This window comes from Papio anubis, unplaced genomic scaffold, assembly GCF_008728515.1.
Source record: "Papio anubis isolate 15944 unplaced genomic scaffold, Panubis1.0 scaffold117, whole genome shotgun sequence".
In the NCBI taxonomy this organism is placed as follows: domain Eukaryota; kingdom Metazoa; phylum Chordata; class Mammalia; order Primates; family Cercopithecidae; genus Papio; species Papio anubis.
Window position 1 is genome coordinate 42,565 of NW_022160848.1, and position 24,522 is coordinate 67,086.

The 24,522-nt window shown below is 44.5% G+C and overlaps 1 protein-coding gene across 2 annotated transcripts in view; it reads left to right on the forward strand.

Moving 5' to 3' along the window:
• The window catches only part of LOC101026682 (unconventional myosin-Ie), a 102,950-nt gene that overhangs the window by 36,650 nt on the left and 41,778 nt on the right, over nt 1–24,522 (forward strand). The window contains exons 13-15 of one of the 2 annotated variants that reach the window (XM_031661248.1): nt 6,358–6,464; nt 13,235–13,333; nt 23,370–23,514. In XM_031661248.1, coding sequence (XP_031517108.1) covers nt 6,358–6,464; nt 13,235–13,333; nt 23,370–23,514 — 351 coding nt within the window. The remainder of the gene's footprint in view (nt 1–6,357; nt 6,465–13,234; nt 13,334–23,369; nt 23,515–24,522) is intronic. The other variant, XM_031661249.1, reaches the window with a different exon arrangement.

A 24,522-nucleotide genomic window follows, 5' to 3' on the forward strand; every position in this document is an offset into this window, starting at 1 on the left:
TGACCCCAGGAGTTTGAGACCAACCTGTGCGACATAATGAGAACCCCATCTCTACTAAAAATAAAATTTAGGTGTGGTGGCTCACACCTATGCTCTTAGCTACTTGGGAGGCTGAGGCAGGAGAATCACTTTAGTCAAGGAAGTCAAAGCTACAGTGAGCTGTGATTGCTCCAGTCTGGGGGACAGAACGAGACCCTATCTCAAAAAAAAAAAAAAAGTTTTTGTCATTGTGTCACACACACTTAATCTTGTAACTCTAAGAAATATTCACTAAGCTATTTTTAAAAATCATGCTGGTTAAGAATAATTTTTTTAAAAAATTATACCAGCTAAATACTTCCTCAGTTTTTCAATCAAAGGAATGGTTGAGTGACAGCAGGGCTTTGAGTTTGCTTGCCTGTGTTTGAATCTCAGCTCTGGGTTTTCCTCGCTGTGTGCTTGCCAAGGTGTTACTTATGCTCTCAGTGCCCTCACCGCTTCCCTGTAAAATGGAGATATTGGTGTCTATCTTAAGAGATTACTGTGATGCTTCAGCTTCATAATTCATCGGAAGCATGTAACGCAGTGCCTAAGGCATACTGAACACAAGATGTATATATGTGCTCTGACTACATTCTTCCCCTTTAGCCCCATTCCTATATCACCGTTGTTGGTCTCTGCTTAATTGTTGCTTTTTCATTTTTTGTAAAGTTGGGTTCTCACAATGTCACCCAGGCTGGTCTTGAACTCCTGGGCTCAAGCAATCAATCCTCCTGCCTCAGCCGCCCAAAGTGCTGGGATTACAGGTGCTGCAAGCAACCGAGTCCAACCTGGGCTTTCAGCTGTAGGGTAGAGCCCTCTGAGTGTCAAGAACATCATATTGAAAGAACTAGAGAAATTTAGTAGCCCCAGGACAGCCACTGGGTTAGGCTCACTGGAGCAGAAAGCTGAAGGCAGAAAACAGATGAAATTCTCATGAGGCCCAGATATTACTGTCTGTGTGAAGTTTCTGACTCATGCCTTTACTGCAAAGTGCTGGATAAGGATTAACTCTGGGCTGGAAAATCGAGTCATAAGACTGTCACATTCACATCCAAGGGGCCCGGATCATCCAGGTTATGATGACTCATTTCCAAGTGGTCTGGATTATTTATAAAAAGGAGAGCAAGGGTAGGGACACTTTTTTCCTCCTCGAAGTTTTGTCCCCTTTCTTTTCCTTCATACGCTTGTCTGGTTGAAGGTTCAAAGTGCCACCATTGTGGGGTGTTTCCAAAATGTTTAGGTTTACAAGTCTCAGGCCCTTTTCTAGGGAGGTCAAGCTGAAGTCAGCCAGTTTACCTAAAGAGAGTACAGCATGTTTTCCCACCTCCAGGCACACTCTCCTCAGCGGATGTTGTGACCTCTGTCTGCCTGGCTGTCTGCCTCCACATAGGAATAAAATTTCTCCCAGTACCTCTTACAGCTACAAAGCCATGGCCCAATCTCTGATACATTCCATATCCACAGTATTTTGCAGACATCACTGTCATCTTAACAAGATCCCTGAGGCATAAGCATTTAAAAAGGTTCTGAGTTCCTTGAAAGAAAAATTAAACTGGTGTTCAAGGTCATCGTAGTGTTATATATTTCATAATCTTGTAATTATTTAAACATGTAAACTGATTTGTAGGATTTAACTAATAGAATATTCATTTGATGGGAACTCTTATTATCTTGATTATAAATAAAAGTATAAATATAGTAATATTTAATAGCACTTGATTTTGAGGTTTTACTTAATTCGATATTGTTGTGTCTGGAAGGGACCAGTACAGGTTGAGCATCCCAAATCCTGAAATGCTCCAATGAGCATTTCCTTTGAGCATCATGTTGGTGCTCAAAAAGTTTCAAATTTTGGAGCATTTTGGATTTCAGCTTTTCACATTTGGGATACTCTACTATAAAGTATAATGCAGGCCAGGCTGGTGGCTCATGGCTGTAATCCTAGCACTTTGGGAGGCCAATGTGGGTGGATCATTTGAGGCCAGTCTGGCCAACATGGTGAAACCCCATCTCTACTAAAAATACAAAAATTAGGCCGGGCGCAGTGGCTCACGCCTGTAATCCCAGCACTTTGGGAGGCCGAGGCAGGCGGATCACGAGGTCGGGTGATCAAGACCATCCTGGCTAATATGGTGAAACCCTGTCTCTACTAAAAATACAAAAACAGTAGCCGGGCGTGTTCGCGGGCACCTGTAGTCCCAGCTACTCGGGAGGCTGAGGCAGGAGAATGGCGTGAACCTGGGAGGCTGAGCTTGCAGTGAGCCGAGATTGCGCCACTGCACTCCAGCCTGGGCAACAGGGCGAGACTCCGTCTAAAAAAAAAAAAATACAAAAATTAACTGGGCATGGTGGAGAGCACCTGTAATCCCAGCTAGGAGGCTGAGGCAGGAGAATCACTTGAGCCCGGGAGGTGGAGGTTGCCATGAGCCGAGATTGTGCCATTGATGTGTCAGCCTGGGCGACAGAGCGAGACTCCGTCTCAAAAAATGAAAGAAAGTATAATGCCAATATTCCAAAATCTGAAAAAATCCAAAATCCGAAACACTTCTGGTCCCAAGCATTTTGGATAAGGAATACTCGTCCCATATTTAAATTAGAGTGAAAGATTGATGGTACAGAGAAACAGAATCAAGCCCAGAGGTGGCAAAGACGGACTGGTTACAGCTTTACCTGAGTGCAGCTGGAGCTGTAAGGGACATGACAGAGGAGGTGTAGGCATCATGTAGGTGATTGGATTGGTTGGGGGTTTTTTTGGTTTGTTTTTTGTTTTTGTTTTGTGTGTGTGTGTGTGAAATGGAGCCTTGCTCTGTCACCCAGGCTGAAGTATAGCGATGTGATCTTGGCTCACTGCAACCTCCGCCTCCCAGATTCAAGCGATCCTCCTGCCTCAGCCTCCAAAGTGGCTGGACTACAGGCGGCACCACCATACCTGGCTAATTTTTGGGGTTTTTTTTTTTTTTTTTTAGTAGAGATGAGTTTTCACCATGTTGCCCAGGCTGGTCTCAAACTCCTGACTTCAATTGATCCGCCTGTCTCAGCCCCCCAAAGTGCTGAGATTACAGGAGTGAGCCATTGCACCTGGCCTGATTGTTTGTTTTTTAATGTCTATTTCAATCTCTAGATTAAATTAGAGGTCTTCTAGTTCAACCTACTTAGTTTATAGATAGAGAACTGAGGGCCAGAGAAATCTAGTGATTAGTCATGTAGCTTGCAAATAAAAGTGCCAGGACCCACAGTCAGGCCTGCTGTCATCTCTGAAGGTAGAAGAGGAGCTTTCACCCTAAGCCCTTTCTCACTGTGCTGTCTGTATATTTTAACACCTGCTTCTGTTGAGCAAGTGCTATTGGTGCCTTTCTGTCCTAACTCAGGGACCCTTCTTGGCTGGAATCAGGATTAAATTGAGTTACTGCTTCACAACCACCTCAGCAGACATCTTAAGTTGACCCAAGGCTGGGCACAGTGGCTCATACCTGTAATCTCAGCACTCTGGGAGGCCAAGGGGGGAAGATTGCTTGAGGCCAGGATTGGAGACCAGCCTGGGAAATATAGTGAGACCCCATCTCTACAAAAACATTTTTTTAAAAAATTAGCTGGGTGTGGTGGCATGTGCTTCCAGTCCTAGCCTACACAGAGGGCTTAAGTGGAAGGATCATTTGAGCTTGGGTGGCCTAGGCTGCAGTGATCTGTGATCATGCCACTCTACTCCATCCTGGACAACAGAGCAAGATTGTGTTTCAAAAATTAAATAAATAAATAAAGTTGACCCATAGCTATTGAAATGCAGGATAATTTTGATGGTTAAGATGTATTTCTGTTTGTTGAAATTATTCACAGCCTGGTGGCTTCTGTCTAACCCTACCTCACCCAGTTAATTCCTTTTATATCACACTAAAAGATCCCATCTCTTTGTCAGCAAGGCAGGATAGCATTGTTGCCAAAGAACAGGCTTGGTAGCCTGTGGATGTCGGTTCAAGCTTTGCTTCTCTTGCATGCAGATTGTGTCATCTTGAGCAATACTTTGTTTCTTTAAGGCCCAGCTTTCTCATCTAAAAACAGGAATAGTATTAAATAGTAGCTACCTCTTCAGGTTGTTGTGGGGCATAAATGAGATAATCCATGTATCTAATCCATGCTGCAAACTCAGTAAATGTTATCTGTCACTATTTTAGCTGGAGAGGACTATGGCAAGTGACTTATAAACTTAAGTCACACTTGCCTCTGTATGTTTTCTTATGCTGAGGTGAGAAAGAAGGAATGCTGTTAAATACTTAGGACAGGCCGGGCGCGGTGGCTCAAGCCTGTAATCCCAGCACTTTGGGAGGCCGAGACGGGCGGATCACGAGGTCAGGAGATCGAGACCACCCTGGCGAACACGGTGAAACCCCGTCTCTACTAAAAAATACAAAAAACTAGCCTCCCGAGTAGCTGGGACCACAGGCGCCCGCCACCTCGGGGAGGCTGAGGCAGGAAGAATGCGTGAGCCAGGCCGGAGCTTACGTGGCCGGGTAGCCCGCCACTCCCAGCCTGAAGCTGACAGGCGAACTCCCGTCTCAAAAAAAAAAATACTTACGACAAAAGAGTTTGCCAAGTTATTCTTAGGAAATTATAAGTTGTAGGCCAGAGCGCCAGTGACTCACACCTGTGAAATCCCAGCACAGGGAGGCCCGAGGCAGGTGGATCACCTGAGGTCAGGAGTTCAAGACCAGCCCTGACCAACATGGGGTGAAACCAGGTCTCTACTAAGGTACAAAATTAGCTGGGCCTGGTGGCATGTGCCTGTAGTCCCAGCTACTCAGGAAAGGAGCTGAGGCAGGATAATCGCTTGAACCTGGGAGGCGGAGGTTGCAATAAGCTGAGACCATGCCACTGCACTCCACCCTGGGCCACAGAGTAAGACTCTGTCTCAAAAAAAAAAAAAAAAGTTGTAATTAAATACAAAACTAAAATCTAAAATAAAGTTTAAAAAATTAAGAATTTGGGGACTTTAAGAAAAAAAAGCTGTGTTATATTCAACTCTGCAGTCCCTCTCTGGCTCTACCTGATGTGTTGGAAAAATCATCAAATTTGTTGTCAAGTGCAGTCTACATCATCAAAGAACATAAGAGACAATTTACTTTTTCATTATAGGACTTTGCTTTGATCATGCAACCTCTGCAGCCCTGTCTGTCCTCAATTTCAAGCATCGCAAAGAAAGCTATTTCCTGCACATCTAAACAGAGAATTTCATTCACCAATGAATATCTTGCTTTGAATATACTCAATAGTTTTTCTCAAGGGTTTCAGATTTCCGAAACCCATGAAAACAGAAAAGTCCTAATTGAGAGAGGGTTGTCTCTTGCAAGCAAATCCCTTCTGCTGACTTTGTAACGGTTTTCTGGCTTTGGAGGTCCCTTTTGGCTTTTTTCTTTTAGAGGTTTTCTCTCTTCATGCTGCTTTGCTTGGAAGTGGAGTTCGCATGTGTACCACATCCTTGGACCCACAGGGCGTGCTCAGCTGTGGGGTGGGAATGCTGATGTGAGCTCTACTCCCGTTTCTTCAAACAAAGGTTGGGATTCTCAGGGGTCAAAATACTTCGTAAGCGATTTCTGCTTTATGTGGCTTTTTCTGCTTGAATCCATTTATACTTTGGGTACCCAGCACACAGGCATTAATAGATGGTTTTATATGGAATATTCTAGATTTGCGAAGAAGTGAGATATCAGCCACAGATAAAGTGTTCTGACTCCGCAGGTTTTTAAATGGACATATTGAGGAAGAAACTGAATGAAATGGCATATCAAAAGTTTATAAATTCTCAGATTTTTATGAATGTCCAATTCTTCAACTGTGAATTTTCATCACTTTAGCAAAGTGATTCTTCATTAGTCGGATTGCCAGAAAAGAGAATGTAGGGGATTTGATGATTTATCCTTACAAATAATTTTGGGGGCAAAAAGTTAATGAGAACAATATATCTTCAAAGGCCCTCTATCAGTCTAAAATGAACTTAGTTTGTTAACTGACGTGCTTCACTGTACCACTTGAAAATCATGTTGTATGTGAAGATTTATTGGGATTTTTGCTTTTTGTTGTTGTTCTGTTTTCTTAACTGTATTAAAAATGCCTAGTTGCTTTTGAAGATTGAATTTCAAACCCATTTAGGAGTGATAAAGTCATCATAAAAGTAGGCAGAGCTTTCGGAAAGTTTAGTAGACCTGACTTAAGCTTAATGAGCAGATTGTCATGAAGATGAATTCCTAGCTATATATTTCTACACTAGAGTTTTACAAGCCTCCTTTGAAATTTGATCTTCTGTAGTGAAAGTTCCGTGATGCTGATACTGCTCTTCCTTTCTAGAAACAAGCCAATGACCTCGTGAGCACCCTGATGAAATGTACGCCTCACTACATTCGCTGCATCAAGCCAAATGAAACCAAGAAGCCCAGAGACTGGGAGGAAAGCAGGTATAGGGGGAAACCAGCTTAGGTGGGGCTGGGACCTTTTTCCCTCTGCTCCAGGTGAGCTGTCCTCCGTCACAGGCAGGAGCAGTGTCAGTTGCCCGCACATGTCTTTGTCGTGCTCTTGCGTCTTAACTTTTTCAGGACAAAGGCTATATACTGTTTCTCCTCTGTGTCATTTCCTAAAATGTTAGCAGTGCCATTCATTTCAGAATTAGCAGTTTGTAGTGTTGATCTTGGCTAGTCTGGGGGCAGATGGAAAAAAAACAAAACATAACCTCATACCGCAGAGTCACAATGGTTTTAAAATGAGTTTGAGGTTCTGTGTAGACATTCTTAGTACACCCAGCCCCTGATCGGACCCACAGGATGTGGCCTAGAATGCTTCGCTTGGGGTGGAAAGTGAAGGGCGGAAGACCTGGTAGAAATACGGTCCAGCATTTGCTATGCCTCATGAAGACACCGGGACACACTGGAGGCTCTGGCATTCCCCCTAAACACCTTGCTGATGAGCAGAACGACTCTGGGAGGAAAGATGTCAAAGGGAAGATGTCAAAAGGAAATGTGGAGCATAAGAATTCATCGAGCCTTTTCCGCCCTGACTTCCAAGGAAGCCCATGTCACTGTTCCTCCCACAACTAGCATTTAGGGAAGTGGCCTGGGCAGGAGGAAATGGCGGCATTGAGTAGGAGGCTAGAGGGTGTGAATTTTGTGGCCCACTGGGGGACCCAGACACACATTGTTCAGAGGCCTGATCCCACTGTCCACAGAAGCATGGGAAGGAGGGCTGGGGAGACACTTAAACTACAGAGAGGACCCCAGCCATCGTCACCTAATAACAGTCCCAGGATGGGAGCCTACTGGAATTGCTACCTCTTGTCTTCTCTCTTGGAGAAAAGAAGATAGGCTCTTTCAGGTGTCGAGTGAAGATCTCCAGGTTTAGGTTCCACGGGAAGACCAGGACTAAAATTCCTAGCTGCCAATTACCTCCTGCGAGGGATAGGTGTGGCCATTTTCCATCCTGCCAGCAAGATCCTAAACCATGGCAGACAGATGATACCTGATCCTTTAGAGGAAGAAACAGATCCATAGTAAGAAAAACACGTAGGTCAAACATTTACTGTCTGAAAGTTCATTTTATTGAATACTGAATACTTCAGGGTGCAGCCTAAGTCTTTTCTCTCCTCTGAAGAAGCCAGGCTGCGTGGATGTAGGAGCTTCCATCTTTTCAATCCACAACGTTTCTGAATAATCTCATCCATAGATGCATATTCTTAAGGAATTTTTTTTTTTTTTTGAGTCAGAGTCTTGTTGTGTCGCCCAGACTGGAGTGCAGTGTCATGATCTTGGCTCACTGCAACCTCTGCCTCCCAGGTTCAAGCGATTCTCCCGCCTCAGCCTCTTGACTAGCTGGGATTACAGGTGCCACCACTACGCCTGGCTACTTTTTGTATTTTTAGTAGAGATGGGGTTTCACCATCTTGACCAGGCTGGTCTTGAACTCCTGACCTCATGAGCCACCTGCCTCAGCCTCCCAAAGTACTGGGATTATAGGCATGAGCCCCCACCCCTGGCCCCTTAAGGCATCTTTTCCATTCAATCTCTGAAATTTTTCGATTTAATGTAGTCAGATTCCTTCTATAATATTGTCCATTAATGATATTCAGGCCCTGATGAGGAGCTCATACTTTCTAAAATGACCAGCTCTTCTTTGGTCAATTCTTACTTTAGGAGGCTGTACAGTCCTTCTCTAGTTCACTTTGAAAACATGCCGTAAGAATCATTCTCGGCCAGGCGCAGTGGCTCATACCCGTAATCCCAGCACTTTGGGAGGCCAAGGCAGGCGGATCGCAAGGTCAGGAGATTGAGACCATCCTGGGTAACATGGTGAAACCCGTCTCTACTAAAAATACAAAAAGAAATTAGCTGGGCTTGGTGGCGGGCGCCTGTAGTCCCAGCTACTCGGGAGGCTGAGGCAGGAGAATGGCATGAATCTGGGAGGTGGTGCTTGCAGTGAGCCAAGATCACACCACTGCACTCCAGCCTGGGTGACAGAGCGAGACTCCGTCTCAAAAAAAAAAAAAAAAAGAAAAGAAAAATCATTCTCGTCACTTTGCCACTGGACAGCTTTTCTGTTAGTTCGAGGTGACCATCGTGTTTCCTTTGAATCTTCTCTTCTACAGGTTAATCCCTCTCAGTTCCCTCAACAGTTTCTCTGGGACATGAAATATAAGCATTCCCCATCTGATCCCTTCTCTTGGATGTACTTAGTTTGGCCTCTGCTTTTGGGAAATGTGTAGTTCAGTTTCTCCTTTCAGACTAAGAGGGTAGCAGCATTGTCATCTCTTCCCGTCTAAAAATGTAATATGCTTACACCCAGGAGTTTTAGGCTGCAGTGAGCCATGATTGAGCCACTACACTCCAGCCCAGGTGAGATGGCGTGAGACCCCAAGTCAATCAATCAATCAATCAATCAGTCAATCAATCAAATAGAAAACATCTTGTTTTGCCCTCTTACGTTGGTTCCCAAACTTGAGCCTGCCTCAGAATCCCCAGGAGGCCTTGTTAAAGCTGAGATTTCTGGGCTCCATCCCGAGTTTCTGATGCTGTGAGTCTGAAGTGGGCCCGTGCATGTACATCTTAAAAATCTTGCAGGTGGTGCTGGTGATGATGGCCCAGGCATTGCACTTGGAGAATCACTGATCTAGAGCAAAGAACTAGACTGGGATTTGCAAGACCTGTGTCCTGGTACTGACATATCACTAAGTCGTTAGAGTGAGACTTCATCTCCTTAGCCCTCAGTTCCTTCCTTCTAAGAGGGTCCATCTAGAATAGGATCTCCTTCCGCCTGACAGAATGAAGGCTTCCAGACAGTGGCTGTCAGTCTGCCTCTGTCTCTGTCACTTTTACACTCACCTCTCACACATACCCACACGTGCACATCCCACCCACGCATACATCCACATGTACACACACACACAATAGAACAGTGATATTAAATCAATACTCCAATATGATTACTCCAATCGAATCTGTAGTCAACCTTAGAAATAAATTATGAGAGTCTTGGAAGCAGAGGTATTGCCAAAGGGGGTCTTAGCCCACCTTCCCCCATTTCAACCTCTATCCACCTGTCCTTCCCAGAAAATACTCTTAAATGAAAACATCTCACTTGCCCTACAAATGCAGTACCTCCCCTAGCACACCATCCTCTACCCCACGTAGATAGTTCTGCTGAAAGCACCTCTAAAATAGAAATTTTGTAATAGCTGCTTGGAAGTTCACCAACGCTGATGCTACCTTCTTGTAAAAATCCACCTTGATTCATTGGAATATCAGAAAATGGAGAAATTAAATGAGTGGTACATTTTATTCAGTAAATCCTCATAGGATGAGGATGGTATTTTCTCTTTTCTTTTCTTTTTTTTTTTTTTTAATGATTCCACTTCTTTGAATTGCAGCAAAAATGACACGCATTCAGATAAACTGGTTTTAAGAAGTTCAAGGTACTAGTCGGTCGAGCATTGATTTATAATTGATTTATAATTCCAGTAAGATCGCTTTCTGGGATTCCACCCTTAATCCCGGTTTGGGTTTATTGTGTAACAGATGGTTTCACTCCATCAGTGAGTCAGGAGCGTTGGGGTCCGTGAAAGGGCAGTGTGCTTCACTGGCCAGGATTACACACCCAGTTGAAGCTCCTGGTGAAGAGGGTTACTCATCCCACAAGTTTATGGGGTATGGGGTTTTTCTTTTCCTGTTGCAAATGTGTTTTTGTTTGGGTTCTGAATTGCTGCCTTGCAGAGTTCTCTAGCCCTGATCAATTTGAGTAAACGGCCAGGGACAGTCTTGGAAAAAGACTCTCTCTGCAAGACGGAGTTGGCATAGCCTAGGGAACAACCGGGCACTGTCTGGCCGGTGACTGCTGAGGAGGTGACAGTGCTCCAGGAATATGCAAAAATCAACTTGTGTCCCTTTGGTGACCCCAAATTTTAAACATTACAGGACTTGCTAGACTGATTTCTACAAGAAAATTTCTTGATGGTGGAAGCTGTAATGAATGAAACAATGTTTTAACATGAGGAATATTCCTTCCTATGTGATTCATGGGAAAGGAACGTTTCTGCTTGAATTAATGGGTGATGCATTCCTGCCTCGAAAGCCTGGCGTGAAGCCAGTATTTATGAAAAGTACTTTGAAATGAGCAGAACCTTAAAATGAACAGCTCCATGCATTTTTCTCACTAGAGAAAAGGCCAGTGGCGAGTTTTAGATTTGGAGGATGAGAGAAAGGAAAATTAATTATTTTTAATTTAATTACCTTTTTAATTGACGTATTTCTTTCTCTCTCTCTCTCTGTCTCTCTCTGTCTCTGTCTGACTTATATGGGCAAAGGTGGATATTTAGTACAGACGGGGTTTCACTGTGTTGGCCAGGCTGGTCTCGAACTTCTGACCTCATGATCCACCATCTCGGCCTCCCAAAGTGCTGGGATTACAAGCGTGAGCCACTGCACCCGGCTTAACTCTTTGTGCATAGAGGCTTTTTAAAAGTTAATAATCTTAGAGGAATCAGCATTTCTGGCTCTTGGCTCTGTAAGACCCATCAAACTGGAGACTCTTAAACACCACTCCCATTGTGACCTCATCCTTCCCATCAGCCAAGGCTGCACCCCCAGTGTGAGCTTCATCTGTACCCCTCCTCCTGTCCTACAGCACCCCGCCACTGGCCTTTCCTATCCTTGTGCCTTTGCTTTCACAGCCCTCTGCCTTGTCCTCTGCACCTTGTGGATTCAACTGACCCCTCCAGGCCCAGGCACATCACACTGCTCCTGAGAACCCCCATACTGTGAAAAATCCGTTTCCTTCTCTATTCTCCTTTCCTGGTTTACATACTGTAGCTGGGAATGGATGAGAATAATAACAGCTTTACTTTGCTCATGCTACGAACTAAGTGCTTTCCATAGAAAGTACTCATCTAGAAAAAAAGAATTTATGCCACCATTCCCGTTTTTACAGAAGAGGAAACTGAGAGACACAGAGAAGTTGCATCATGGCAGGGCCAGTGGCACAGCAGGAATGCAGTGCCAGAGGCTCCTAACCACTGTGCTGCCTGTGTGGGCTCCAGCAGGAATCACAGCATTGTCCTTTTTTGGTGACCCTACCATGTTGCAATAGGGACTGTGTGTGACTGGCCCACCGCAGACATCTGCAAGTATGAGGCTTACTTGGAAATGGTGGTTTCTGTGAGAGCCTTACTGGGGAGACGGCTGTCGGGAACCTGCATGACATCGGAATGAGGATGCTTCTGATGGCCTTTTCAGCTCCGCAGCTCCTGAAGGCCCATTTTGCTGAGTTAGCCCCACTGTCAGCACAGATAACCCCAGATGTACCAAACAGGGAGCGCGAGGAGTTACCTCCCTACTGCAGCACAGTCCTGACATTCTGTCTTCGAAAGAGAGAGACTTTACTTTTTATGTCTAATTTGCCTCAAATACCATGTTTCCAAGTGTCTGTGTTCAGCCAGCTTGCATAGCACGCAGCCCAGGGCCAATTTAACTTCCCAGAGTGGATGATCTGAAGCAAGTGTTCAGGATCTGTCGGCATCCAGAACACCATGTTTCCCAGCAAGTGGTGGGTTTTCATAAGGCACATGTCCGTGCTCCACCCTAGACCCAGCAGGCCTTCCAAAACAGCAACCCCAAGGTGTGGGGCATGGGCCATCTTCTGGTATGAAAATCCTCATGTGTGAGAATATTAACCTAATAGTTCTTTACGTCTATTTTTTCAAAAGAGATTGCTAGATTTTTACTATTAAGAAACCAGGATGGGCCAGGTGTGGTGGATCACCTGAGGCCAAGAGTTCAAGACCTGTCTGGCCAACATAGCGAAACTCCATCTCTACTAAAAAATACAAAAAATTAGCCAGGCCTGATGGCACACACCTGTAATCCCAGCTACTCGAGAGACTGAGGCAGGAGAATCTCTTGAACCCATGAGGCAGAGGTTGCAGTGAGCCGAGATTGTGCCACTGCACTCCAGCCTAGATGACAAAGCCAGACTCTGTCTCAAAAGAGAGAGAGAGAGAGAGAGAAAGATAGAGAAAGAAAAGAAGGAAGCTCTAGCATCATTTAATTCAAAAGTTAAAAGTTCTTTCCTTTAGCCTTCTGATAAACCAATATTTTTGTTCATACTCTAGGTGATAGTTAGATGGGTCTTTGTGTTACTGTTATTCTTTGAAACAGATATGTAATACCCTGTTGTTTAATGACTATATTTTATTTATTTATTTATTTTTTGAGATGGAGTCTCACTCTGTCATACAGGCTGGAGTGCAGTGGTGTGATCTCGGCTCACTGCAGCCTCTGCCTCCCGGGTTCAAGTGATTTTCCTGCCTCAGCCTCCCGAGTAGCTGAGACTACAGGTGCACACCACCACGCCCGGTTAATTTTTGTATTTTCAGTAGAGATAACGTTTCACCATGTTGGCCAGGCTGGTCTTGAACTCCTGACCTCAGGTGATACACCTTCCTCGGCCTCCCAAAGTGCTGGGATTACAGGTGTGAGCCACCGTGCCTGGCCTAATTGCTGTATTTCAATATTTTAAAATTAGCATTATGTCATCTGAGAGGTCAGCTCAGTGTTTGAATGCTATAAATTGTAGTCTTTTGAATATGTTTCCCTACAGCTTGGAACTGGGGGTTTGGGGAATGGCTGGTGAGAACACGGGTGAAAGGATTATCCAGTAATGTCCAGGCCCCATTTTCTCCTTTGCACAGGGTAAAGCATCAAGTTGAATATCTGGGTCTGAAAGAGAACATTCGAGTGAGAAGAGCTGGCTATGCCTATCGGCGCATTTTCCAAAAATTCCTACAGAGGTAATGAACTAGTGACTCTGGCCTTTTTTAAAACAGGTTTATTGAGCTGTAATTCAAATCTATACAATTCACCCCCTTCAAGTGTATGAGTCAGTGGCTTTTAACATATTCACAGAGTTGTGCAGCTATCACCACAGTTAACTTTAGGACATTTTCTTACCCTGAAAAGAAGTCATGCTTCCCTTTGTTGTCAACCAATTTTCCCCTTGCCTCCGGGCCCAGCCAGTCACTTATCTACCTTCTGTCTATAGATTTGCTTATGCTGGGCTTTTCATAGCAATGGAATCATGTATGTGTCCTCTGTGACTGGCTTCTCTCGCTGAACGTAAGATTCATCCATGATGTTGCACTTAAATACCTCCTTCCTGTTAATTGCAGAATAGTAATCCGTTGTATGGATATAGCGCAGTTTACTTATTCATTCATCAGTTGATAAACGTCAGTTGTTTCCACTTCTTGGCCATTATGAATAATGCTGCTATGAAAATCTGTGTACAAGTTTCTATGCGGTCATATTTCATTTATTTTGGGTATATGCTTAAAAGTGCAGTTGCGGCCGGGCACGGTGGCTCACACATGTAATCCCAGCACTTTGGGAGGCCCAGGCGGACGGACCACGAGGTCAGGAGATCGAGATCATCCTGGCTAACATGGTGAAATCCCGTCTCTAGGCCGCGCGCGGTGGCTCAAGCCTGTAATCCCAGCACTTTGGGAAGCCGAGACGGGCGGATCACGAGGTCAGGAGATCGAGACCATCCTGGCTAACACAGTGAAACCCCGTCTCTACTAAAAAAACACAAAAAACTAGCCGGGCGAGGTGGCGGGCGCCTGTAGTCCCAGCTACTCAGGAGGCTGAGACAGGAGAAGGGCGTAAACCCGGGAGGCGGAGCTTGCAGTGAACTGAGATCCAGCCACTGCACTCCAGCCTGGGCGACAGAGCGAGACTCCGTCTCAAAAAAAACAAAACAAAACAAAACAAAAAAAACAAAAAGTGCAATTGCTTGGTCATATGGTAATTCTGCATTTAACCTTTGAGAGGAACTGCCTGATTGTTTTCTGAAGTGACTGCACCATTTTACATTTTATACCACTAGCAGTATTTGAGGCTTCCAATTTATCTAAATCCTTGCCAACATAAGTTATTTTCTAACCATCCTAGTGAGTGTGGAGTGGTATTTCATGGTGGTTTTGATTTGCATTTCCCAGATTGCAAATTATATTGAGGATTTTTTCCTGTGCCTATTAGCTATTTGTATTTCCTCTTTGGAGAAATGTCTGTTAGGCCCTTTGCAATTTTTTAATTGGGTGTTTTGTCTTTTTATTATTGCATCGTAGTAACAATTCTTTTACTGTTATTTCTTGTAGAATAAATCAATAGCCATAACTATTCATTAGGCTGTCTGTTTAGTGTAACACATAAGTTCAGGAATTCTTGATAATTGTGCTACAGGAAGGGTGGAGGTTTAACTTGACTGAACAAATTAACAGTATGAAGACAATTTCAGGAAAATATTTAACCCACTTAAGACAATAAGCTTAAAATATTTCACCTCAAAAATCTTGTACAATCCATGTATAAATTTAAACTTGTTTTTATATATCCCTTAACATGTATTTGGCAGGACCCGTACTTAAATTGTTCTTATTTTGTGTTGTTTGTAAAAGGATAAAATGTAGTACCCCTAAAATGTGACATCACTCTAACTTCTCTAATGATTCTGTGGCGTTCCACCATATTTCAGCATGCATTTAATTTCCTTTAAGGAATAGGGAAACAAAAAAGAAGCAAGCCAAATTTAGTGTTTTATTTATTTATTTAGAGACAAGGTCTTGCTCCATTACTCAGGAGTGCAGTGGTGCAATCATAACTCACTGCATCCTTGAACTCCTGGACTCAAGCCATTTTCTCCCACCTCAGTCTCCATGTAGTTAGTACTGCAGGCATGCGTCACCACGCCCAGATGACTTTTTACTTTTCATAAAGACAGGGTCTCACTATGTTGTCCCGGCTGCTCTCAAGTGATCCTCTCACCTCAACCTCCCAAAGTGTAGGGATCATCATCATGAATGACCACACCGGGCCAAATTGAGCATTTGAGTCAGAAACAGTTACATCTTCCTGATATATTATGCAGGGGCTGGATATAATGGTTTTTTTTTGTTTGTCTGTTTTAATTCAGATTGTATATAACAAAGAACTAATAGACTGAAGAAGAGGTTCATTACTGTCTTTGGAATCTAGTATTTCTCATAAGACAGTTCTTATTTAGGGCTGTTGTTTCTTGTGCTATGAGATTAGGACAGCTGACTCACCATTTAGAGGTTTTAAAAAAGGGCTAATCATTTCGTATAATAAAGCCTCAGAAACTCAGTCCCCCACATTTGAGTTTCCTAATAATTTTGGAGGTGAGTTAGACTAGGAACAAGGTTCATCCTCTTTGTTCTCTGAATTGAAGACATCAGTACACCTATAGTGTAAGCAGGACTACGTGAAAGAAATATTTAGGAAGTTGAGAAAATATATTTGTAAAGCTTTTGCATCACCATAGCACCATCCATTTGCTGACAAACAACTGAGATGTTAGTTACGAGACTTCCTTAAACAGATCGGTAACACTAGCTTAGAAGAGAGTTTCTCAGCCTCAGACACTGACATTTTAGGCTGGAAGATTCTTTGCTTCCGAGTCTTTGCTGTCTATCGTGGGATGTTTAGCAGCCTTCTTGGCCTCCACCCACTAGATGCCAGTATGTACCTTCCTCTGAGTTGTGACATCCAGAATTGTATCCAGACATTGACTGATGTTTCCCCTACAGGGCACAGTCAGTGGAAGAAGCTTGGCTTAGATCATCATTTTAAAATTTTTTTTTTTTTTTTAAGAGATAAGGTCTCCCTTGGTTGCCCAGGCTGGTCTTGAACTCTTGGGCTCAAGCAGTCCTCCTGCCTTAGCCTCCCAAAGTGCTGGGGTTACAGGCATGAGCTACCATTCCCGGCCCCAAAATACCCTTTTATAATTAAGAGGGACCGGGCTCGGTGGCTCATGCCTATAATCCCAGCACTTTGGGAGCTGAGGTGGGCATATCACCTGAGGTCAGGAGTTTGAGACCAGCCTGGCCAACTGGTGAAACCTGTCTCTACTAAAAATACAAAAATTAGCCAGGTGCAGTGGCACACATCTGTAATCCCAGCTACTTGGGAGGCTGAGGCATGAGAATCACTCAAACCAGGGAGGCGGAGGTTGCAGTGAGCTGAGATGGCGCCGTTGCACTCCAGCCTGGGCGACAGAGCGAGACTCCGTCTCAAAAAAAAATTCCACACAGCAAAGGAAACAATCAACAAAATGAAGAGACAACCCACGAAATGGGAGAAAATATTTGCAAACCATCCATCTGACAAGGGATTAATAACCAGAATATAGAAGGAGCTCAAACAACTTTGTGGGAAAAAAAAATCTAATAATCCAATCCAAAAAATGAGCAAACGATCTCAATAGATATTTCTCAAAAAAAGACATGCTGATGGCAAACAGACATATGAAACAGTGTTCAATATCACTGGTCATCAGAGAAATGCAAAGTAAAACTACAATGAGGTGTCTCACCCCAATTAAAGTGGCTTTTACCCAAAAGACAGGCAATAACAAATGCTGGCGAGAATGTGGAGAAAGGGAACCATCCTACGCTGTTGATGGGAATGTAAATTAGTATAGCTACTATGGGGAACAGTTTGGAAGTTCCTCCAGAAACTAAAAATAGAGCTACCATATGATCCAGCAATCCCACTCCTAGGTACAGAGCCAAAAGAAAGGAAATCAGGATGTGAAAGAGATATCTTCACTCCTATGTTTATGGCAGCACTATTCGCAATAGCCAGGATTTGGAAGCAGTCTGCGTCCATCAACAGACAAAAGGATAAAGAAAATGTGATACAAGCTGGATGCGGTGGCTCACGCCTGTAATCTCAGCACTTTGGGAGGTCATGGTGGGCAGACCACTTGAGATCAGGAGTTTGAGATCAGCCTGGCCAACATGGTGAAACCCTGTCTCTACTAAAAATACAAAAATTAGCCTAGTGTGGTGGCCCATGCATGTAATGCCAGCTACCCGGGAGGCTGAGGTGGGAAAATTTCCTGAACCCGGGAAGCAAAGGCTGCAATGAGCCAAGATTGTGCCACTGTACTACATACAGCCTGGGTGATGGAGCAAGACCCGGTCTCAAAAAAAAAAAAAAAAGAAGAAGAAAAGAAAATGTGATACACATAGACAGTGGAGTACTATTCAGGAATAAAAAATAATGAGATCCAGGCCAGGTGTGGTGGCTCCCGCCTGTAATCCCAGCACTTTGGGAGGCCAAGGTGTGTGGATCACTTGAGGTTGGGAGTTTGAGACCAGCCTGGCCAACATGGTGAAACCTCCTCTACTAAAAATACAAAAATTAGCCAGGTGTGGTGGTACACACCTGTAATTCCAGCTACTCAAGAGGCTGAGGTGGAAGGATTGCTGGAACCCAAGGCGGAGTTTGCAGTGAGCTGAGATTACGCCACTGCCCTCAAACCTGGGTGACAGAGCGAGATTCCATCTCAAAAAAAAAATGAGATCCTGCCATTTGCAACAACACGATGGAACTGGAGATCATTATGTTAAGTGAAACAAGCCAGGCACAGAAAGACAAACATCACATGTTCTCACTTATTTGTGGGAGCTAAAAATTAAAGTAATTGAACTCATCAAGATAAAGAATAAAATGATGGTTACCAGAGGCTGGGAAGGGTAATGGGGGGAGGGGAAGGGAAGTGGAGATGGTTAATGCATACAAAAAAATAGAAAGAATGAATAAGACCTAGTGTTTGCTAGCACAAGTGGGTGACTATAGTCAAAAATAATTTAAGTGTACATTTTAAAACAACTGAAAGAGTACAAGTGAATTTCATGTAATACAAAGAAGAAATGTTTGAGGAGATGGGCACGCCATTTTCCATGATGTGATTATTGCACATTGCATACCTGTATCAAAATAGCTCATGCAATAAGTAAAAAAGAAAAAAAAAAAACTCATGCAACCCATAAATATATATACCCACTGTGTGTCCACAAAAATAAAACAACTCATCAGTCCAGGTGCAGTGGCTCATGCCTGTAATTCCAGAACATTGGGAGGCTAAGGCAGGAGGATTACTTGAGCCCAGGAGGTCAAGGCTACAGTGAGTTAGCCTGGGTGACAGGGCAAAACCGTGTCTCAAGAGAACAAGAAAAGAGAAACTAATCAGACCTTTTTTAATCTATTCTTTTTTTTTTTTTTTTTTTTGAGAAACCAGTTCTGAAAGACCTCCTTCCTTCTACCTTGTTTTAAAAACCAACCAACCAACCAACCAAACTGACTTTTATAAGTAATGCTGGGAGTGCTGCCATCTCAGGAGACCAGGAAGTCTGTGCACACTTTTTACCATCTAAGGCCGGACACCCCAACTCCTGGCCGGGGACCAGTACTGGTCTGTGGCCTGTTAGGAACTGGCCCATACAGCAGGAGGTGAGCAGCAGGCCAGCGAGCATTACCGCCTGAGCCCCACCTCCTGTCAGATCAGCAGCGGCATTAGATTCTCACAGGAGCACAAACCCTATTGTAAACTGCACATGCGAGGGATCTGGGTTGTGCGCTCCTTTTGAGAATCTTAATGCCTGATGACCTGAGGTGGAACAGTGTCATCCCAAAACCACCCCCACAACCCCGTCCATAGAAAAATTATCTTCCATGAATCCTGGTGCCACAAAAGGTTGGCTGGTCTAAGGGATCCTGTGCTACGTGCATGAGCTGTGAACTGACTCTGTTGATTTTCCGGATCTGTCCCGAGTACCATGCTAGCTTCATGGTTCCATGCATGGTACTTTACGCTGTGCCTCATTCTGAGTAGGCATTTTGTGAAATTTCTTATGCATTTTATGTTGAGGAACTTTCACTGAAATGCTTGTATCCTTGGATGTCTCCCTTCTTAGCTCCCCTGCTGTAAGCTTTTCCTTTCAGAAGAGACACATAGCCTTGTGTCTATTGTCAAAAAGTAGCCTTTTTTATTGTTGTCATACTTTTCTTGGTTTGAGAATACTGGGGCCGGGCAAGGTGCCTCACGCCTGTAATCCCAGTCCTTTGGGAGGCCGCAGTGGGCAGATCACCTCAGGTCAGGAGTTCAAGACCAGCCTGACCAACATGGTGAAACCCCGCCTCTACTAAAAATACAAAAATTATCCAGGCATGGTGCCGGTTGCCTGTAGTCCCAGCTACTCAGAAGCTGAGGCAGCAGAATCTCTTGGATCCAGGAGGCGCAGTGAACCGAGGCTACACCATTGTACTCCAGCCTGGGTGACAAGAGTGAAACTCCGTCTCAAAAAAAAGATTACTGGGAGGATAAAGTTTGGAAGGAGATAATTTTTCCATAAAAAGGACATTTTCAGTCCCCCACACTGTATTTCAAAACTGTTATTGAAGCAGTCCACTCAAAAGTGGCTTGAAGTCCAGGTATATGAATGGGCAGGGGTATTTCTCTGGAGAGAACACCATTTTCCATAAGACACTTGAGTCTGGGATCTTGGTCATGCAGAATTCATCCAGAATCCACCACTGACTGTCTCATCCTGTGATGGTCTACAGGTAGTTGAACCATCTCATATAACTTTATTTTTTCCAAAGGTGAGAGGAAAGGCTTTGTTCATAAAATTGCTTTCTAGGTGTCCACAGAAAGGCTGCCAAATGAGAAACAGAAAGTAAAAGCCTGAAGAGAATGGATATATTAATACCCAGCACAACTATCCACATATGCATGTATTATACACCCTCCCTAGAAAGGAAGTTCACAGGCCTAAACAGAGCCATGGCTCAGAGACTACCCAGAGCGTAGTGTTGGCTTAGGAAATACTCTATGTGTTTAGTGTGTGTTATTTTCCTCTCTGGAAAATCCTTTATATTTATCAAAACCATCCCTCTTGACCGAATATTGGAGAGCAAAAATCAAAAAATGCCTTAATTCCCCCATGGGTGGGCCTCATGCTCTTAAAGTAAGTACTGTGCTACTTGAAACAGTAGCAGGAGGCACCCGTTTACACCATCTCCCCACTACAACTTTTATGCCTTTATAAAGTGTTAAAAAAAAAAAAAAACTGTTAGAAATAGCAGCCATGTTGCGTCTTAGAAAATGAGTTTTCCAGAAAACACCTCTCTGAGCTAGGCAATGTGTGTTTCTTTCTGTGGTTGGCAGCAATAAGCCCAAATATGGATTCTGATGCTTAGGAGGAAGAATGTGGTAGAAACAACAGATTTGCAAAGTTTATCTTGTAGCATGATTTACACTTCCTCACAAGCATGCTTCCTCTGACCTTGACCTAGCCTCTCAGAATGTGGGGATGATAAAGGCATGCCTCGTCAGCAAAGGCATTCCACGTCATGGGCAAGAGAGGAGAAAGAATAGGAAGCCCAGGAAAGCACAGAGTGGTGGAGAGTGTCCTCGGAGGTCAGAAACAGCCTTAATCTCAAGTGCCAGCAGCTGGGAGTCCCTGGGGTCCGAGCTGCGTTTCCTCTGAGAAGGAAACCTGGGATCAGTGATCCAAGAGATAACAAGAGCCGGGAAGAGATTCCAGGCAGAAAGAGGAGCCGGCACAAAGGCCTTGAGAAGAAATATTAGCATATTTGAGTCTTAAACTGAAAATGTGTGATGAAAGGAATGTAAGCTATTATTGCCATCTGTCCAGAATTATCACAGGCACCAATTAGGCAGGGGCACCATTGCCCTGTGCAACCTGCTCCCACGAGTATTATCCTAGAGAAAGACAGTGGCATGTGTCCTTGGTAGGATGACATGTATAGTTGGTTCATGCCCTGGTCTCCAGTGCGATACCAAAGGATGGGGTCAGGATGTATCAGGCTTCATGGAAGCAAAGGAAGCCCCAGGCAATTCCCATATATTGCCAAGACCCTCACCAGTGGAGGCCTTGTCAGGATAAGGGAGAGAAAGTCTCTGCAAGGTTCATTACGGTAAAAACAAAACAAAACAAAAAACGCAGCATTAATTTTGTAGGAAAAAATGTGAATTGCCATAAAGATCCATTTCCAGTTGCACAATAAATATACTTCGGTTTATAATTTTAGGTTAGATCAAGCCAAGCAAAACTGTACTCTTAGAAACTTGTCACCTTGAAAGTCTGTAGTCTTTTCCTTCTCACTTCTATCCTCCTTGAACTTTCTGCCTCACCCAATTAGATTCCCAGCACCTACTCATTTTCACTAACTCCCCCAATCACATCTAGAAAGGTTCTGCTATTAGTCATTTATGTGTAGCTTAATTTGTTTTGATTAATGTCATTATACCATATATGAAAGTTATTCATGCTAATGTGTGACTTCCACTCGGCATTTTCATTTTTAAGCTTTTTATCTCTAATTAGGGAATAGGAGGATTTACCTCTCCAGAAAGTTTATGATATTATCAGGCAAGATGCAGACATTTGAGAGGAGCAGAGAAGGCTCCTAAAATCACCTTAGTCCCAACCAGCTGGCCCTGTGGGAGCCCTGGATCCTAAAGGCAGGGCCACTCAAGGTTCCCTTCTCCCTTGGCTGTCCTAAATCAGTCTAATCCTGATAGTAGTTTCTGGGAACAAAGGAGGGCCCTGGCTTCGCTCAAGGCCTGGGGACCTAGTGCCTGGGCCCTGGATGTGCTCGCACGTGGGCCACGCCCTCCAACTTCACACCCACGCATGCCCATGATTCTGTCCATGTTTGACAAACTGTAATGTGCTTGTCTCTCCTTGATTATATCAGCCTCTGACAAAATAGGCATGTATAGTAGACTGGATAATCTTAAAAAAAAAATTTAAATGTGAACCAGTCCATGGCTTTTTTGCAGTGTCATAATGAAAGAGACAGACAGGGATTCAAATCCCATCTCTGACACTTACTAGCTAAGTAGCCTTGGGCAAGTCATAATTTGCCTCTGTCTCTTACTCTGCAAAATGGAAAACCAACCTGATCAGGTTGCTATAGGAATGAGGAGATCGTACATCAAAAGCTTCGGTCACAGCACCTCATGCAGAGGGAGCACCCATCTGCATTAGCCAGGAGTGTTCATTATGACTGCTGTGTGCCAGGCATGGTTTAAGGCTCTGGATGTGCAGGAGGAGCCACACAGATGTGGCATCCAGTCTCCTGGAGTGCTCACCTTCATGTGGGAGGCATAAATTAACCAAATAAACCCCAACATGAATATAACTACAAATCAGAGTACATGCTCTGAAGGAAAAATATTACTTGCTATGAGAGAAACTAACAAGGGAGCAGTTTTTGATTTTTCGTCCAAGAAGGCCTATCTGGGAGTGTCACTGAAGGTGAGACACCCAAGGGGGAGCCAGCCAAGTGATGAGTTTAGGGAGCAGCACACCAGTAGAGGGAAGAGCAGTGGCAGAGGCTCCGAGGAAGGAAAGGGCATGGTGGGCATGAAGAAGAGGCCATTCTTGAAGAAATGCAGCAAGCCAAAGTGAGAGTGAAGAGGCAAGGTTGAAGAACAGCCAAGGACCAGATCCCAAGGGCCTCATGACCCAGATGCATAGAATTTCAAAGGTGAAAGTTGATATACCATTGTTATAATAGCTGCTTAGCAGGAGCTTTGTAAAACTCTTTGCGTCGTTAAATGCCCTGAAGAAATTGGGAGATTATTATTGAGACAAGACCATTTGATTTTGCCTAGAGAGCACCCCTGGTGACCTTCCACAATGCTATTTTTAGACAGTGGTAGAAAGAGTACGCAGGTTTTCACCAGGGTGTTGACAAGGGAATGCTGGGAAAGGGAAGCAGCGGGAGGCAGCTCTGGAACGGGCATCCCAGACTGGGGATTTTTGCAGTCATGGCGGTCCATGCCTGAGCCTTCGAACAGCTGGCAAATAGATGATCAGTAACTTTGCAGCACTGGGCACCTTCAGAGCGGAGCTCTTGCCGCCTTGCTCAGGTAGAAAGCCAGTGTGGTCCCACCCAAGTCTGATTCTCTTCTCCCCAATGTCCCCACAGGTATGCCATTCTGACCAAAGCCACCTGGCCCTCTTGGCAGGGAGATGAGAAGCAAGGCGTCCTGCACCTGCTGCAGTCGGTCAACATGGACAGCGACCAGTTCCAGCTGGGGAGGAGTAAAGTGTTCATCAAAGCCCCCGAGTCTGTGAGTGCTTGGCTGGCTCTCCACTCTCTTCCCTCTCGCAGGGCCCCCGCCAGCCCTGCTCCACCCCTTGCCTGGCTTCTTTTTCTCATTCTTCACTTCACGCCATCGATGCTGTCTCCTCAAGCCTTCCCTCCCTTCCTGGTCTGAGTGGGTCCTTCCCTAAACACGTGCTCTCCGTAGCCCATCACCGCCCCGTTCATTTCCTGCAGAGCACTGAGCAGGTAGAAAAAGGGGCGTCAGAGAGTGGCTCCTTCCTCGCTGACTGTCTCGCTGCTCTCTAGCTGCTACACTCCTTGAGGGCAGGGACTCTTTGTTCCATATGTCTCTATATACCCAAAGTCTCACGCAGAAAATGCTCAATAGTTACTTAGTCTCTAAGAGTATCTAAGCTAAAGAGGGACTCCACTGTCCCACCCATGGTTAGTTGACACCAAGTCAGTTACACATAGGCTCAGGATTCCTCCTGGAAGGTGCCGCAGAGTGCCGGGTGGGAATTCCCAGGATTGTACCTAGAAGGCCTTGCAGGAGCCTAGAAAGGACTGTGAGGGGGAAAATAGGTGGGAGGAGAAATTTCTGGTTTAGAGAACACGGTACTTACCAGTAAGGCGTTCATAATACACATTCACAGTTCACAGACAGACTGCTACATCTGCGTTTACAGACACTTCTTGCTTTCCTGATGAGAATGTGCTCAGTGAGCCCCATGCATGCCCACAGGAAGTTCTGTTCAGTTCTTCTGCACAGTTTGCTCCAGGGCTGTAGAATAAAGACATTCATTCCTTTTGAAGCTGGAGAAACTGCTGGAACCAAGGTTTAGCATCATCGTTTCTCGAGGCTCCCTTAACCGTCACAAGACCCCGTTTCGAGAGTCAGTGATGAACTTGGCAGAAATCAGTCATGAGACCAAGGGGAGATCGTATGGGGACTCACAGTAAAAGGGAAGCATTTGATGTCAGGCACATCCCAGTCTTGCCGTTAGTTTTCTTCTCCTCTAGGGTGAGCCCATAG